We start from the raw sequence: 16501 nt of genomic DNA, 5'->3' as shown, positions 1-16501 counted from the left end.
ACTCAAGTTTCGTCAGCATATACTGCGGGAGCAGGTTTAGTTTACAATCAAAAAATCAAATTTGAGGGTTTTAAATTTCCCGTAGTCGTCATATGTAACAACTAAAATCACTCTCTAACCTCCAATTCACTCCATTTTACTTTCTCATACGTAATTTAGTAAGCCAGAAAGGATTTAATGCAATTAGAAGAGACTTAACCTGGCTCAACGATAATGATATACCGAAGCACAAGTCACCAGAAAATTTTCCAAAAGATGCATAAATCATGATGGACCGAGACTAAGTCAAATTAGCAAGAGCACTCCCTCTTGATAGGTGAACTCAAAATTCGCAATGCGCGGGATGGACTTAGCCTGACTAAAGTAGTTTCGTGAGGGATGGTATCAGAGGGAGAGATTTGTAATGCAGTCACTGTTGCTTGAACAATGGCAACAATAGAGGAAGCCACTCTAGGGGCTTGATTAGGGCTAGGAGAGGCTTATCGCCGGCTGTGTCTTTACTGATGACATTGCCGATGAATAAAACGAAAGAGGCGAACATCAGATACACGTCCGTACCAGATGCATCTTATCGCATAGGAATACCCCGCACGAGTCCATCTCTTCCCTGGGTTTCTGATGATCTGCTCATCTCATCCATGCTGCTAGTGCTGCATTCCCAAGTGCGACATCGTCTCATCAAATTCGAAACTACGTCAGTCTTTTTTTTTGGTCGGTGAACTACGTCAGTCTCGACTGTCTGGTATGTGCACTTTTACCTAATTCAAAGTGATACTTCTTCCGCACACCTAGGTCAACAACTTCAGTAGCCCAGTTAAGCGGGGAAGGAAAAAACACATGGTCAAAAGGTTCATATTAAACCCTAACATTTGCACTCATCCGCAAGCTTTGATCAATGAAGATAATACGAAAATATCCATTGTCTTAAGCATCCCTTGTATGTTCCCACAGAAATTATTAACAAGGAACTAACAAAGAAAACATAATTACAGGAAAAAGAATGTTCGAAAAAGACTTATTGCAACTTTTATAGAAAAATCACTAGTTTAACAAAAACAAAGAACCGGAAAGAAAAAATCGAATATAGATTGTGAGAAAAATGACTGAGAGCGACATGCATGAGGGTTAATGAAGCGATTCTGTGATGACAAGCCATGATCCTGTTGACCCTGCGTATAAATAACACTTGGATACTGTATCAACAGAGCAAGTCGCAAGCACAAACCCTCAGTCCTTGTTGTGGGTTTCTCCATCAGAAAAAGATTGAACATTAAAGAATGCTGATATTCATTGCTCATGACAGGTACAACAAGTGTTTATATATACAGGGGATGACATGTCAAGTGCCTCCTTACACAAATACACTGTCAAAAGAAATTGACTTCTCTTCAATCCCCGAGCCCGAAAAGAATACAAAGCCTCTGACCTAACAACTTTATCTGCTAGACAACAAGATGGTTGAACCAACAGAAGAGGGTACCCGGCTTTCTAAAACCAAAACTGCTAGCACATTTGAAGTCACCCAATTTCCCCTAATTTGAACAAGAACCATCTCTATATCACCGCCCAAGTAAAACATCATATACCAGATCAGTATTCCACCCGCAGCCGCCTTAACTCTGCCCGGAAGATCTGGCTTGAGTTCAAAGTCTTGCAGGCAAGATTTCTTATGTCTTCACGCGAACAGTCACGTGAGATACGAACTAGTTCCCACAAGGCACCACCACTAACCATATCCTTCGCATTCACTTCTGCAGTTTGTTCTAATCATCAATTTAAAGTTCATAGTTGCAACTTACCAGGAGGTAAAAGTAGTTCCTTACCATGTTGTGCCAAGTGGCATAGAGCAAGCTCTATGTGGCGCCTAATTGGAGCTGCTTCATCATTAGCATTGTGCACAATCCATGGAAGTGCACCATCTTCGATCAAAAATGATCTACCAGTCCTTATCCCTGTGGTTGGCAATGAAACAACGTCATCAGCTACTCTATGCAAAAGCTGTGTCAGATCATATCTATTCTTTACAACAATAAGAAACTTAAAACTATTTCACTATAACCAACATGCCCCAGCCCTCAGAAGCTACTATTCTTCCTCTGGTGTAATCCAGGAGATACAATAGGTTGCAAAAGCACATATTTGATAAACAACATTGAACTTTAGCAAATTGTGACTCATGGAGTTAGTCAACTAGCATTGACTGTCTATTAGAAGTCCTCAATATCCATAACTGTACCTACTATCATGCCCCAAGATCTGTGGTGTACCTTGAGTAGCCAAACGGGACTCGCATTTTGCGAAGTTGGCAATGCCACGAGCTACTTGAGATAATACATCAGGATGTCCACATCTGACAGTCCCCAGCAAAGCCCGTATACCACCTTCAGTCCTCAGCTTCTGCTGGAGTTTGTCTGGTCAAGGAACATACTGTTCTTAATATGTCAACTAAATATGTAATCAGGAAAGATTGAAGAAACAGAATTGCAACGCAAACACCTTCTTCTAGTGCATTCTCAATAAATTGAACCGTATCATGTACTGTACTGTAGAATACCCAAACAGACAACATAAGCGACTTAAAGTCTGGTCATTGCTGGTTGTAACAAGGCCCAAGGGGGATAAAACAAGAAAGATAATGAATCTAATGGACTCTACTCCCGATATTCAGCACTCAAATTTCCCAAGTTTCTTAACTTGGCCACAAGCCTGTTTCAACAGCCCTGGCAAGAAAACGATGGCATAAATGTACATATGATAGCCATCGTGCCAGGTGGTTAAGGTCCCATCATTTCTCTATGAATGACCAGCATATACATGTGCTTATTTCCAATAACATGATTCACCAAGGGTGTAAATGGCTAAAACTCTTCATAGCTACTTGTTAAGATTTTCTATCCTCTTGAGCTTCCATTTGTTATTGAAATTAACAGCTTGAGTCTAAGTTCGAATTTAAATTTAAGCGAAGCTAAAGTATATTTGACTCAGTCAAAACATCATCTTAATCGAGTAGTTGCTTGCTTTTACATTTTTAGGGCACTTTCCAACTATGGATATTTATGTATGAAGGATATCAAAGCTTGCACATTAAAAGGGTTGAAAACCTTAATTCATTCTCTGATTTAAACTCAAAGCCCAAAATGACCTGACTTCCCAATTGAGCACTGGTTGCCTTTGGATCATCACATCCAGTCAAGCTTGGGCTTACGCATGAAGCACGATCAAGCTTTAGTCAACCATTCAGCAGCAGGTGCTCGGGTTGAGTTCAAACGTTACTGGGGGGGCTGGGACAAACACCAGGGATTTAAGGGTTGCTGTTTAACAGATTTGCTTCAACTGTATAAGTTTTTCCCTGACTAAAGTAAAATCTGCATAATTTTGTTTTGCTTTTGAAATAATAAAACATCAACGGTCTACTATTAATTACCTTTTTACGGTAAAAGGAGGATAATAAAAATAGAAAAGCAGGTTCATACGCCTAGCAAAAAAATTATTTTTATAAACAAAGACAGGCTGCAGTTCTTGCATCTTTATGGGTTAAGAATAAATGCAACCAAACTTGACAATGGCCATACTTCTCTTCAACATCTGCATATTATATTTATAAATCACTTTGAGAAGCACTATAGGCACTGTAATACTTGCTTCTAAAATAGAGGGAATTCAATATTAATTAAAAGTGGATTTTGGAAATAATAAAGGAAAGTGCAGGATGATTTACAAAGACAAGAGCTGTTAGCAACTACTCATGGAACACATGTCAGTTTAGTGTTTTCTTAACTCCTACATCTCAAAGTTAAATAAACTGTGCTGATTCTCCTTTGTCCTCAATGATGTTAAATGAAACTAATAATTATCAGTGAAGTTTAGAAGGTAGGAATATCAATAGCATCCAATAAGCTGAAACTAACTCCCCATACCGCTGCTGTCATCATCAAATTATCAACATGGTATATCAAAGATGAACTAGGATGACAGTGTTAGCTTGCATAAAATTATGCAATCCCACATGACGTCAAGTTTTAAATGATAAGTAGGAAGCCAGTACAGAACTATGATAATTCTCAGAGCAAAGCTGCGAGAGCTAATAATGGGTTCCCAAATGATGGCCATAAAATAAAGGCTTCCCATATCAAGCACTGAACTTCATGCATCATCATTCTGGAGCTCTCATATTCAATACAAAGAGAGTGAGGATTCAAAGCAGAGGGATCAGACTAGAGAGATAAATGTACCATTGCCACACAAATTTGCAATAGCCCCAGCAACCATCCGCAGCGTTTGTGGATCCTCTGCATTAGATGCTGTCATAGATAACAAACTGATTCCCCCTTGAACCATTATGAGTTCTTGATTGGCTTCTGCACAAATGCCAAAGCAACAAAAAGGAATATAATGGAAGTCAAGCAGAACCCTGAACAAACACTCCCTATAGAACCTAAAACAGCAACGATTTTAAGGAGTAGGAGGAAGAAGAAGAAGAAGATTCAGCTGTTACCATTCATAGCAAGATTGGCTATAGCACCCGCTGCTACCCTGCGGACAGTTTCATCCTCATACCGTCTCAAGAGCATGAGCAATGAAGTAAGACCACCAGCTTCCACGATCCTTTCTTGATTTACTTCTGTAGAGTGCATACACAAGAACATTGATTAAGTGTAAAAACAAGGTACTTTTATGAGTCTAAACACAATGAAATGAAAGAAAATAGACATTAAAATTCCAACAGGACTATCCCACCCAAGAATCGGAGATCAAAAGATTGTCACAAGCACCAAAGCATGTTGTTGCACTTATGAAAAAGAGTCAGTTCTCTAATATTTCGTTCACATTTCAACAACATGGAAGACAGTCAGACATCAAAGTCGTAAAAATTATAGGCAGTTCTCTCCCTATCACTTCGCTGTTAGCCTCCTGTTTAGACTGTGAATTTACTTCCTTATATGTCATCCCATTGCCACAGTAGCCTATATCTCCTTTCCCAAGAAGCCATTTTAAACAACTCAACTTCTTGATAAACAGCTGGCAATTGAATTTATGAGGAGAATTTGACAGGAGTACATATGCTCTAAAGCATCTGAGAGGCTGACTTTTGACATCTGGTCCAACTACTCAAAAAGGTGAAATTACACAAAATTTCTCCAACATAAGAGGGACAATTTTTGTAGTCAGAGAGGAAACAGAGCAACAGATTGTTGTCCTCGAAAAGGCCTTAGAAAGATTTTGGTAAGTGAAACTATATAGGAGCAGCACATGTTCTTCAATTAGAAACCCAAAAGAGCAACCACATAAATGAAAAAATTCAACTGAGTAAAGATCAGAACCAGGCTGTTAGAGCAGCCACAGCACTCACAGTCAATGAACTGAAACTTGAACAACACCAACCTAAACAAACAAAGGCCACATATCCATCCCAGACATCTTGATTGAGAAATTTTATTATGAAGATACAGACATGCTCCCAGAAAAAGGGATGACATTCAATTCACATCTGATAAGAAGGTTCAAGAGAGATGGAAATGCACCTTCAGCAGCAAGGTTGGCCACCACCTTCACAGCATGAATCCGTACATTGGCATCATCTGACTCTAGGAGAGACAATATCTTCTGCAACCCCACTGTAGATTTGGTTGTTGAGTTGATGAGTTAGAAATAAATATACAATTTTACTTTCATAGACTAAATGTTCAGCTTCTCAAAGTTTGTCCCTTACCTTGCTCAGATAGTGTGGCAGCTGATGCCTTCTGCCTATTTCCGTTGCTTCTATAATGGGGATTCTGATCTTGCGATGTTAGAGGATTTAAACCATTAAAAGAATCTCTATATGCACCTCTGTCAAGATATCTTGGCTGCAGAAGGAAAAACATGTGATCAAAGGTCCCACTGATGAATATTAATTTGTGATAGTGATTTCATGCTAGCGAATATAGTCTTTTTAAAATGACTAAACATACTGCGAAATGTCATTATTTTCTCATTATTTTCTACTTCTGTAGTAACAGGGATCTTGTATATATCCTCCAAGTTAAAACCTTTGAAATCGTAAATTTCAAAAGATAAAGAATAGCAAGATATGCCTTAGTTTTCACCAAAGAGTACCTGATCGGTGTCAAGAGTCATTTGCAGTAATTGACTTCGAAGCATTATAACTTCTTCCTCGAGTCTCTTTTTTTCGCAAACCTCATCCTCTAGATCCTTGTGAAGCCTTAAAACTTCACCACCCCCATTTTCCTAGATACATCACATCCAAATACAAAGCAATTATGAGTTACAAAATGTCAAAAACTGACAGCTATCTAAAAATCCAATCCCCAATAACAATTAATGTGTAGAAGATACCTTAGGTTGTAAACACCGTGCTAATCGACTCTTGAGATTATTAACCTCTTCCTCAAGTGCCTTTCTTCGAGAAATTTCATCGTTAAGTTGCCTTTTGATATCAGAAGCTTCCTCAACCGACGAAGCCAGGCCCTGCTCAAGAGAGTTTGTCTAAAAATTGCATGGTCCACCATGAAGATTATATGCACTCACATATACACAAGCATGAAACACAGTTCAGAATAAGTTTATTTTCATATGGCAATAACAAGAAAGGGTACATTAGAACTCATTTCTACTTGAAACTTCCCTTTAGGAGGTAATTGATGTTGATGGATGAATTTTCATTAAAACAATTAACTTTCCTGAATAGGAGACTAGTATAGATCTTAAAACAGAAGCAAGGGATAGTAGTTAATAGTGGAAATCAAGAGTTCAAAATGTTTCAGACAACAAAACCATTTGATACCACTGACTGAGAAAAGTAATATTTCAAAATTTAAAAATTGCATAATCATTGAGTGACGCAGCAGTGTGTAATATGCACTCACAGATACCAGTGTCTATGCAGAGAAAATGAGCATGAACTGTAGTGGTCGGGAAGTGCTTGCTTAGATCACTAGACATGGGTTTCCAACTACTAAGGCTGCGCATGATAAGATTTCTACTTCTCTATTTCTCTGTTTCTCTGTTCCCCGGAACAGGTTTGGAACAGAAATCCACACAATTTGATTTTTCAATTTCTAGAACAGATTTTTATTTCAGAAATTGATTTGAAGAAGAAATCAAAAGCTAAAATTTTTAACTATTTCAGAAATTGAAAAATCAATTTCTGTCAATTTCTGTTCCAGAAATTTTGTCATGCGCACCCTAACAACCCGAGTGCCAAGATATGGGGCAGGAGAAATACCTCTTCAATATGTTTATCATCGAAGAAGCCATCTCGGTTATGTTTGCGCTGATTTGACACCATCTTCTCCTCCAGCTCCTTAATAGACTCCATGTATTCCATCTGACATTTCAACTTCTCCTTCTACATGGGTTAATCATCAAATCAGAGAATAAGCCTAAAACAGTCTAGGAAACCCAAAGCAAAGGCTCATATTTGCAAGAGCAGAACCATCTGTTGATAATTTTTGGTGAAATTTGAAATAAGATGCCAAAACTTTAACTGTCCATGGAGATACTACCGGCAGTTAAGCATTTTAGTTGTTTATTTATACACCAATAAAAAAAACGTGACATACAGTCACAATGGCATATAGATAACTGGACAAACCTCTAATGCATCTGCAAAATTCCTCTCGACTTCAGATATTCTGTTCTGAGCTTCTAGATTTATTCTTTCAACCTCATCTTCAAAATCTTTCTGAAGTCGCTCATTTTCAGCGACAAGCTTGTCCACCTGAATCTCAAGCTTTCTTGAAAGACTTTTGTAATCAAACTCTTCCTTTATTCTCAACATGTTCTCCACCTTCATAGCCTATGAAAGAATAAATGGGGGGAAAAACAGTGAAAACTGAAATGCCCACAGGTCAACTAGTCAAGGTATAGATGTCTATATATTAAGTTACCCTAAAAGGGGCACAACAAAACAGTCAACTAAAAATATTCATATAAAACAAATCCAATCTCACAAAGTGAGGTTATAATGACCAAGTGATTTTGATACCGAAGACAGTGCATTGATAACTGCGTTACAACTAGCTGAAAAGATCAGTTATTAATTAAGCCCAACTGTTACGTAAGACCTCACCCGTTGGCCAAACAAAATGGTACTTGTAGTCTCTCCTCTATGGCGTGGAGATGGACCAATAGTCACACAAGTGATGTCCTTGCTGTACCTGAAACCAACATAATGCATATCAACATTTTAATAACTTAACTCAGACAACAGAATGCATATGTATATGTCAGGACTTCCATCTCTTCGCTTCTATGTCACAGCAGTTCTTTCTTTCTTTCTTTAGATGAACCACAGAAGGAGATTAAAACCGTTAGCAGAATACATAGCAAGATGAAAATTTCCATCAGACTGGGAATTATAGATTCAATCATTTGGCCTAATTGTGCTTTAAGCAGATGGACATGAATACTTCACCAAGTACACTTTTATATTCTGCCTAGTCTCTTCCTCTCCTTCAAGATCTGCTTGAAGTCCAGCAGATGCTTATATTCATCCAGAACATAAAGCAGGAAAACAGCTTACCTCCAAAAGAGTCTCTGAGCAACCTCGTTAGCTTGGAATCACGAACTGGAACATGGGAACTATTCTCTGCAAGGGCATTAATGCACTTTCCTAGTGCACTCAGTGATAGATTAATGGACTTGGCTTCCTCTAACATGTGACCCTCACTTCCTGCAATTCATTTTTATTCAAACCAAGTAAAAATTTGGAAATATCTATATAAACTATTTAATAGATAAAAGCATACACTACATACTGCAATGATGAATAGGCATGACTACACACAGACAAGACAACCTTAAAAGAAGCAATAGCAGCCTAGAGATCACTTGATCATCATGATTCACCCATTGTACAGAAATAAAGTTCAAGAGTGAGCCTTCAACTGGTGTTGAGACGTCAAGAGAAAAAGATTTACTCTAGAAACTAATTTATCAGACAAAATACATCACCTAATATAGAAGAGACGATTTACAATTACTTAGAGAGGAAACAAGCATTGCAATCACCATCTTTTTTCAGTTTATTTTCTCTCATAAGCTCTTTAGGCTTCATGAACTGATATTAATCTCATTTGAAATTATAAGCTTCAAGATGTCATCTGATTGTCAATCATTACAATCAAAGTGATCATAGAGTTCTGCTACTGTGTCAAACTCATGCGCCGGCACACACACACACACACAAAAATATAAATCACTTAACTTCTTTTGTTTGATGTGTCATGATCCTGGGGAGTGACACAGGTTTTTTTGAGAGTGAAGATTCCCAGTGGGTGAGAGAGAGAGAGAGCAGTAATAACCTTTCTGCAGATATATAGCAATGAAAAGGCTAGATCAAAATGCTTACATACCTGACTTGTGAATACGCTCTGAACCTGCCAAATCTACTATAACCAGCTTACTTTTCCGCACAAGTGGCTTGGAAGGTTTAATAAAGTGAGAAGAGTTTCCATTCTCAATTGAAGGAGCATCTTCTCCTCCCGTAACCAACCTCTTGACATGTACCTAGACCAATCAGACCAGACATCACTTAATCATAACAACTAGCTAAATGAAACAACTATCAATGCATCATCATGAAGATTGCTAGATAAAGTATCTTAGAAAATTAATACAGCTGGTAAATATGACATCGTAATTCAATTAGTAGAAGCAAACACTAAGCTAAAATAATTACCATCAGAAGAGCATGGCTACGTGAAGATTCAGTATTCAACTTCGTATTAGCAGCAATGCGATGCGCTTCTCCTATTCTTAGTAACTCGAGAAAGCTTTGCTGGTCATTGATTTCCACATGGGTGGCCCCAGGCAGTGACACATCCCCAGTTTTTGGATCTTCCACAATGTGAATATTATCATTGGAAGGATCAAGAAGATCTTGTATGTACTCCATGTAGAGCTAAACATGATTTGATGACTGTTAGACAGGTCGCTCAAGATTATAATTTCACATAGAATGATGAACAAAAAACACTTTGAAATCTAGAAGGAAATTAAACAGATCACACAATGACACAATCAAGATTATAGCAACCTGTAAATATGATACAGAGATAGAATCAGTATCTGGAGAAACATTCACAAGAATATCCTCCATTGAGCGGACCATAATTCCACGATCAGCGGTATCTTCCTCCCCTAATCGTCCCAGAGTAAAAGTCTTGCCTGTTCCAGTTTGACCATAAGCCATCACAGTCCCATTGTATCCATCTAAAACACTCTGCATAATTGCAAACATTAGAAAATAAAGAGCAGGGAAAGAAAATCTATAACCTTTTCTCTTTGATCAGTGAAAAATCAGTAAAATAAACCCATGGCTATGGTTATACAAAGTAAACAGTGCCAATAGTCTGCTTAAACACAATATCAGAATGACAGGTGGACAAACAAATCTCCCTCGCAGAATCTACATCCAGTAAATCCTTTAGCAGGTCGTTTTGTTTATTTGGACATCACCACAACTAGTACCACAGATCAAAACATAATTTTGTTAAGCACTATTGGCCATATATTTTGATACTTGACTCATTGGTTTTGGAAATTACAATCTCTAGTCATGTTTCAAAATCTTAACTTTCGAAAGTGTGATACGTATGCTTTTCAAAGATTTAGAGAGAATATGTCATTCTAACACTTGGAAACATTCTTCACATTTATTTTGACTTGAAAGCCAAACCCATCTCCTGTTTCTTTGTCCCTGATATGCCCTCAGCACCCCCCCCTTTTTCCTCTCTCTCAAATTGCGCAGTTTTGCTTACAGTGTAAAAAGAGAAGATCCAAATGGGCTGAGAAGAATCTCTTAATTAAAATAGATGGAGGATCAGAGCAGTTCTTTCGACGCTTTGATATTGGAAGATTCAGAAACCACATCTTCCAAAAATAACTAGAAACGCAGTATTCATCCAATATTAAAGAGCCAAACTCTCAAAAATAAATGATTTTATTTACCCCACCAATTTTTAGCCTTAAAATTTCTTGAAACCTTCATAGAGGGACTTTATAGTTATTTCAGGTAAACATTAAAAAATGTGAACAACAAGGTTGTTAAAATCACTTTTTTCAGTAAGATCACTGTGGTCTATAAAATCAAGTGCAAGAGACAATCCTGAGATTGTAAGATTTTACAAACATCAAGGAAATGCTGGAAATATGTCATCCCTATGGTTGTAAATGAAAAATGCATTAGATAATAACATTAAGCATTAAAAACAGCAGAAAATTATCATTCATGAATATATAGAGCAGTTCTACTAATAAAAATGCAGTATAAACCGAATACCAACAACTCAACAATTCCATAGTTCAAACTTTCAAATAAAGAGTGGGTTAGCTTCAAAGAAAAAACAATTAGACTAACAAATAGATAACATCAAAAGCACACAAAATAATGCAGCAATATTTAAATCTAGAATAAATAGTGATGAACATTTTCTCAGCATATAGATTATGGTTGCAACGTATTATACCATCTCTGCTATCCTCATCAACTCCATCATAGAGTCAAAATCATTCTATCCTATATAAAAGAAAAAAAAATTTAGACTCCACCTCCATTTACAAGAAAACATAAATATTTTTCACATCAATAACTTTTACAGGGAAAAAACCAAGAGCTAGGGCAAATTCAACAAGGCAATCCTCCCACAACCCCAACAGGATTTTAATTATGAAGAGAAAGTAGAAGCAACAAGACCAAAAACCCCCTTGAACAGGCAATTTAGTAGACTTAATATTATGGCAAATTTCTCAAACGGAGATTATGGAACAATTTAAGCAAAACATATATCATGCCAAGCACCACATACCTCAACAACAGGCTTGGCAACTACTTCATAGACACGCTTCTGCGAGGCATATTCAGTAAGAACCTCATCAAATTCGTAAGTGTCGGAATCCCAGTTGTTTTTCCTCAGCTTCAACCTCTTAAGCTGAATTGAAGCAAACACGTGTCAGTTGCACAATCAGCAAAGATGAAAAATGAATAAGGGGAACCGAAATGCTAAATTAAAGATTGAAACTAGGATCACCTCTGGCTGCAACTCCACGCAATCAGCAAAGTCCGCATCTGCTGACATCTCTTCAGCATTCCGCGGCCTCAACCTTATAGCTACTCGAACTCTTCCTGGAACTGGCCATGACAATGGTACAGAATTTCAATTCACATTCAAGAATTTTGTTGGTCCAGAGTATTATTCATCCGGGCCGAACCCCCTAAATGCGAATTTAAGTCCTTGTCAAAGAGAATAGCACAACAACAGGATTCATCTCTACAAGGTACAGCACAACTGAAGAGACCAACGTGCTAATTTCCAACCATATCTGGAAACTTAGTTCAGGTCGCTACACCACTAAAGATGCAAAATTATAACCAATTATCGATAGACTCAAGGCTAACACTTCTACGATCCAAGCAGAACATGATACGAGTTAGTAAATTGATCGCATTGCCTTTATCTTCGTCCAAGAAATTAAACTTTAGTAGCATACTCGTAGGGAGGAAAAACTTTAGTAGCATCCTCAGTGCGGGCAAAAAAGAACTCTGCTCCACACTGAGGATGCACACCAAACTCTCAACAACATCCAATTAAAAGGAACCCAATTCACTTCACCAATGTACAAATCAAGATAACGAGAACAGAACATCGCCCGCATAAACAACAAATCGAACGCAAACCGACCTCCGTCCTGATTCTTAAAAGAGCCTCCCCCGCCGCCGCCGAGCGAGGCCGGGCTACTGCGGCGGACGGCGGATCCGGGAGACGAAGACGGAGCGAGCCTGGATTTGAAAGAGGAGGACTGCCTCCCGTTCGATCCCGAGGGCTGCGCCCTCAGCGCGCCCCGGGGGACGCCGCCGTTCCGGTACGCGCTCGATGCCATCGCCTCTCGGCCGGAACGGAACGCGCCGGTCGTCGTGGAGGGCAATATCCTCGAGAGCGCTCACATAGAGCTCGACGGAGGACGCGTCGGAGCGGGGCGGCCGGGGAGGAGCTCCGGTCAGGCCGGGGGCCACTTCGGCGACGGACGGCCGGCCGCGGCGGCGGAGGAGGTTCGCCGGCGGCGAAATGCGGAGTGCGGAGGCCCGATTGGAGCTCCGATTCGGCTGGCTGCGTGCACTGCCGTCTGCACTGAGCTGGGAACGGAAGAGAGAGAGAGATTTGGGGGTCGTGCGGGAGAGATTTCAAATAAAAGGGGAGAGAGAGATAGAGAGAGCATGGACCCGACCCGACCCGACCCGAACCGACCCGAGGACGGCGCTTCAAGCTAGGACGAGTAGATTTCGGAAGTGACGGGAGCTGGTTTTGCATGGAGCGGTACGAACGACGAAATGACGAAATTACCGCTCGGTCCGTGACCCTTTCCCTTTGGGGAAGCCGAACGCGCGCGCTGGCTGCGCGCGTGCTGCGCGTGGGGAGAGCGGGAGCTCCGCGCGATAAAAATATTTAAAAAAAAAAAAAAGGAAAAGGAGACTCTCTCGATTTTTATCACGGGTGGAGACTTCAAAGATTTTATTTAAAAATAGTGGAATTTTCTTTTCCGCGTGATGAATTTACTGCGGGAAAAAGAGGAAATTATTTGCGGGTGCTCTCCGACGTGTGCGTGGGAATTGCTTGTCCGGTCGTTTTCCTAATAAATGCATTTCCGTTTTGTTTCGAACCTTATAAATAAAGCAAAAGGGAAAAATACGGGTTTTCCAATTTCGAAGAATTACAAAACACCTTCGAAAAGAACCATACATTTGCAAAGTACAAAGTTCTTTAATTTAGATGGAAGTCGCGTATTGCCATTCCAGGATGAAAGGAAACATGCCAAGTCGTGCGGTAGAGTCTAGAATTTTTGGGAGTTTATCTAGTTTGCGTTGTAAAGGAAAAGGGCAACGGTGGAATAAAAATGTTTTAAGGTACCAAAGTGAACTCAATTAGTCAGTTGTACATAAATCATGCCACTTTTGACAGGATATTTCTTGCCATCTAAATCCAAGTACATGCAAATCTTGCCTTTCTGCATAGAAACAACCTTGGTATAGTAAAAAAAAAAGAAGATTATAAATGACCTTGTGTGATCCAAAAATTGGTTCGTCGTAACACTAGTTTCATTTCCTAAAATCCAGTGCCTCAAAAAGAAACACATCAATTTGGATTCTACTTCTTAGTTTGGCAACCTCGGATAAAATTCTTTCTTAGCCACTTGTTGCCTTTAAATAAGATTCAATCTTACCAAATCCTACAAAACTACAAAATGCAGTGGAAATCGGAAATAATCTTTGTTTATCAATTCTTACTCCATCGAGTTATTTCTATTTACACCGCATTTGATTCGTGAGCTTTTTGTCATTTAAGGTTATTTTCGCCAAAAAAAACTTTAATTTTGGCCCCATGCCGTGGGCATCAGACATGAAAAGCCCATCACCAAGGAAACCGTGACCAAAGGGAATCTGAGTCTATAAATTTGACGGTGTTGATGAGATGGAAAAAAAAATAACAAGAGGTCCTTTCGGGTCATTGGTACAAGGTTTGGATGTTGGGAGAGATGAAAAGAAGAAAGATAAGATGTCGGTGTCGAAAATTCATGTTCACCAAATCAAAGTTGGTTGTTGGCAACCCAAAAAAATCAAAAGCTGTACGCCTCTATGGCCTTTGCATGTACTAACGGCATCAAGTCGCTATAGTTCGAGGGCATCTCGCCATCTCGCCTGTCGAGCAGCGATTGAAAAAGGCAAAGCAGGTCTTGCGTGATGGATGCTCTCAATTATTTCTGACGTTCCTGCTGTTTCGTTTGTTTGCTTGTGCACGAGTCAGCCCATTCATCAATTCTTCCCAACGTACTTCGAGCCGGGTTCTGCTCCTAGGAACATCATATGCACGGACAGCGGCATGTACTGCCGACGTTTCTTTTAATGAAATCGACAATGGTTTGAGCATCTGAGTTGCCCCACTTCTGGGGCCTCTGGTTAGCTAGAAGTGAGGCGGGAGTGAACGGCAGCAATGGAGGGTGAAGACTATGAAGAGTCATGTGTCTTTGCTTCGATTTTTCGAGTTCTTAACACTAGCTCTAGAAGGCTCTACCCGATCTAGTGTTACTCGGGTGGACCATCGGTCTTGGTGTTGAACCGAGAACGAGATTTAACCAATCGATTTTGAGTGGTCTCCACATGAATCGGTCAGATTCCTGATTTCAAGGGCGGGATTGAATCGAAACTGATGAAACCTGGCTGAGTATTTCATTTTTTTTCATAATATCTGGCAATGTAGAGATACTTTATTCTCATACGAAATCATTTTAAGATTTTTCTCATATCTTGCAAGGTACAAAAGAAACCAAAAAAAGAAATAAAAGCACGCTGCCAATTCTCAAATTGACCCCAAAATCAACTCGAACTTATTCCTATGCTGAGTGAATTGACTCTCAATTCCATGAAATGGGAACAGACTCTACTTAGTTTGGTTCAAGAATTGACGTGCCTTAAAATTGATCAAGCAATTAGTACTAATAAATAAAGATATGTATTAGAAATCTTAAAACTTATTACGAGAGTGTAATTGAATCCTAAAAATCATCAAATTGATACAATCGAGTCATCTCATTAATTCCGTCCATTTAAGCTAATGGAAAATGCTAACATGACTTTTTTAAATATATTTTTCTCCCAACATGGCGATGATGGGGTTTAAATTCTAATTTATTTAACCAAAATATTAATTAAAAAAATAAAAAAAATATTTCAAAAAACATAATTAAAAAAAAATTAAGCTAAAGGCAATGGCGATAGGCCCTTGCTACGGTTGCCACCATCATCGAAGGGCCAATGGGGCCACTGAGGCCTCAGTTAAAGCCAACAACTTTGATTGACCATAGGTGAGGGCCCTGTGACCCTAGCCCAAATCTAGGGGGACCCTCACCCAGATCCCCGGCCCTCGTTGAGCCCTCATTGACTCTTTTTAGTGACAGGGTGGGCGGCAGCAAGGGCCTCCCCTGTAGTAAGACCGACACGCGACACGCGACACGCGACACGACACGACACGACACGACACGCGACACGTCGTTTCTCAAAAATATAGAATTCCGACACGTTCCAACACGTTAAATATTAAATAAATATTTTTATATAAAAAGGCATAAATAACTAAATAATAATATTAAAAAGAGCCTAGAATTAATCTATACTAAAAACAATAATCCTACATTTGTTAATATCATATCAAAAGTGGAAAGGAAATAAAAATAGAGAAAAATCATATCAAAACCGATATGCCCTTCAGGTTTTCAATTTTGATGACACTTACTTCATAGATGACTTATTCAAAATAGAGCGCTCAATACATAAAAATGACAAAAATCAGTCTGTTCACTCAAGGTAAATCCTACTTGGTGCAGAGCAGCAAATAAGAACTCTTCCCATTTGAAATCATTTTTATAATGCCTAGCAAATTCAACTCCGCCTTAATCTCTGGATCATTATTAGGTTTCAGAATTTCCCTTACTCTTGTCCGTGTATCCT

General features: G+C 39.1%; 1 protein-coding gene across 1 annotated transcript; it reads right to left on the bottom strand.

The window, feature by feature from the left end:
* Window positions 1–1263: 1263 nt before the first annotated feature.
* On the bottom strand, window positions 1264–13166 carry LOC104442234 (kinesin-like protein KIN-UB). Its single transcript, XM_010055587.3, is given in 20 exon segments — window positions 1264–1751; window positions 1824–1952; window positions 2268–2411; window positions 4233–4358; window positions 4496–4621; window positions 5523–5615; window positions 5711–5846; window positions 6097–6228; window positions 6337–6468; window positions 7226–7348; window positions 7595–7798; window positions 8072–8139; window positions 8142–8159; window positions 8525–8674; window positions 9357–9510; window positions 9683–9904; window positions 10040–10225; window positions 11811–11933; window positions 12033–12133; window positions 12684–13166. Coding segments are annotated over 20 exon segments (2727 nt in total). The 5' UTR covers window positions 12883–13166; the 3' UTR covers window positions 1264–1590.
* Window positions 13167–16501: the final 3335 nt, after the last annotated feature.

This window comes from Eucalyptus grandis, chromosome 4 (assembly GCF_016545825.1).
Source record: "Eucalyptus grandis isolate ANBG69807.140 chromosome 4, ASM1654582v1, whole genome shotgun sequence".
Lineage (NCBI taxonomy): Eukaryota > Viridiplantae > Streptophyta > Magnoliopsida > Myrtales > Myrtaceae > Eucalyptus > Eucalyptus grandis.
This window is presented reverse-complemented; position numbering and strand designations above follow the sequence as displayed.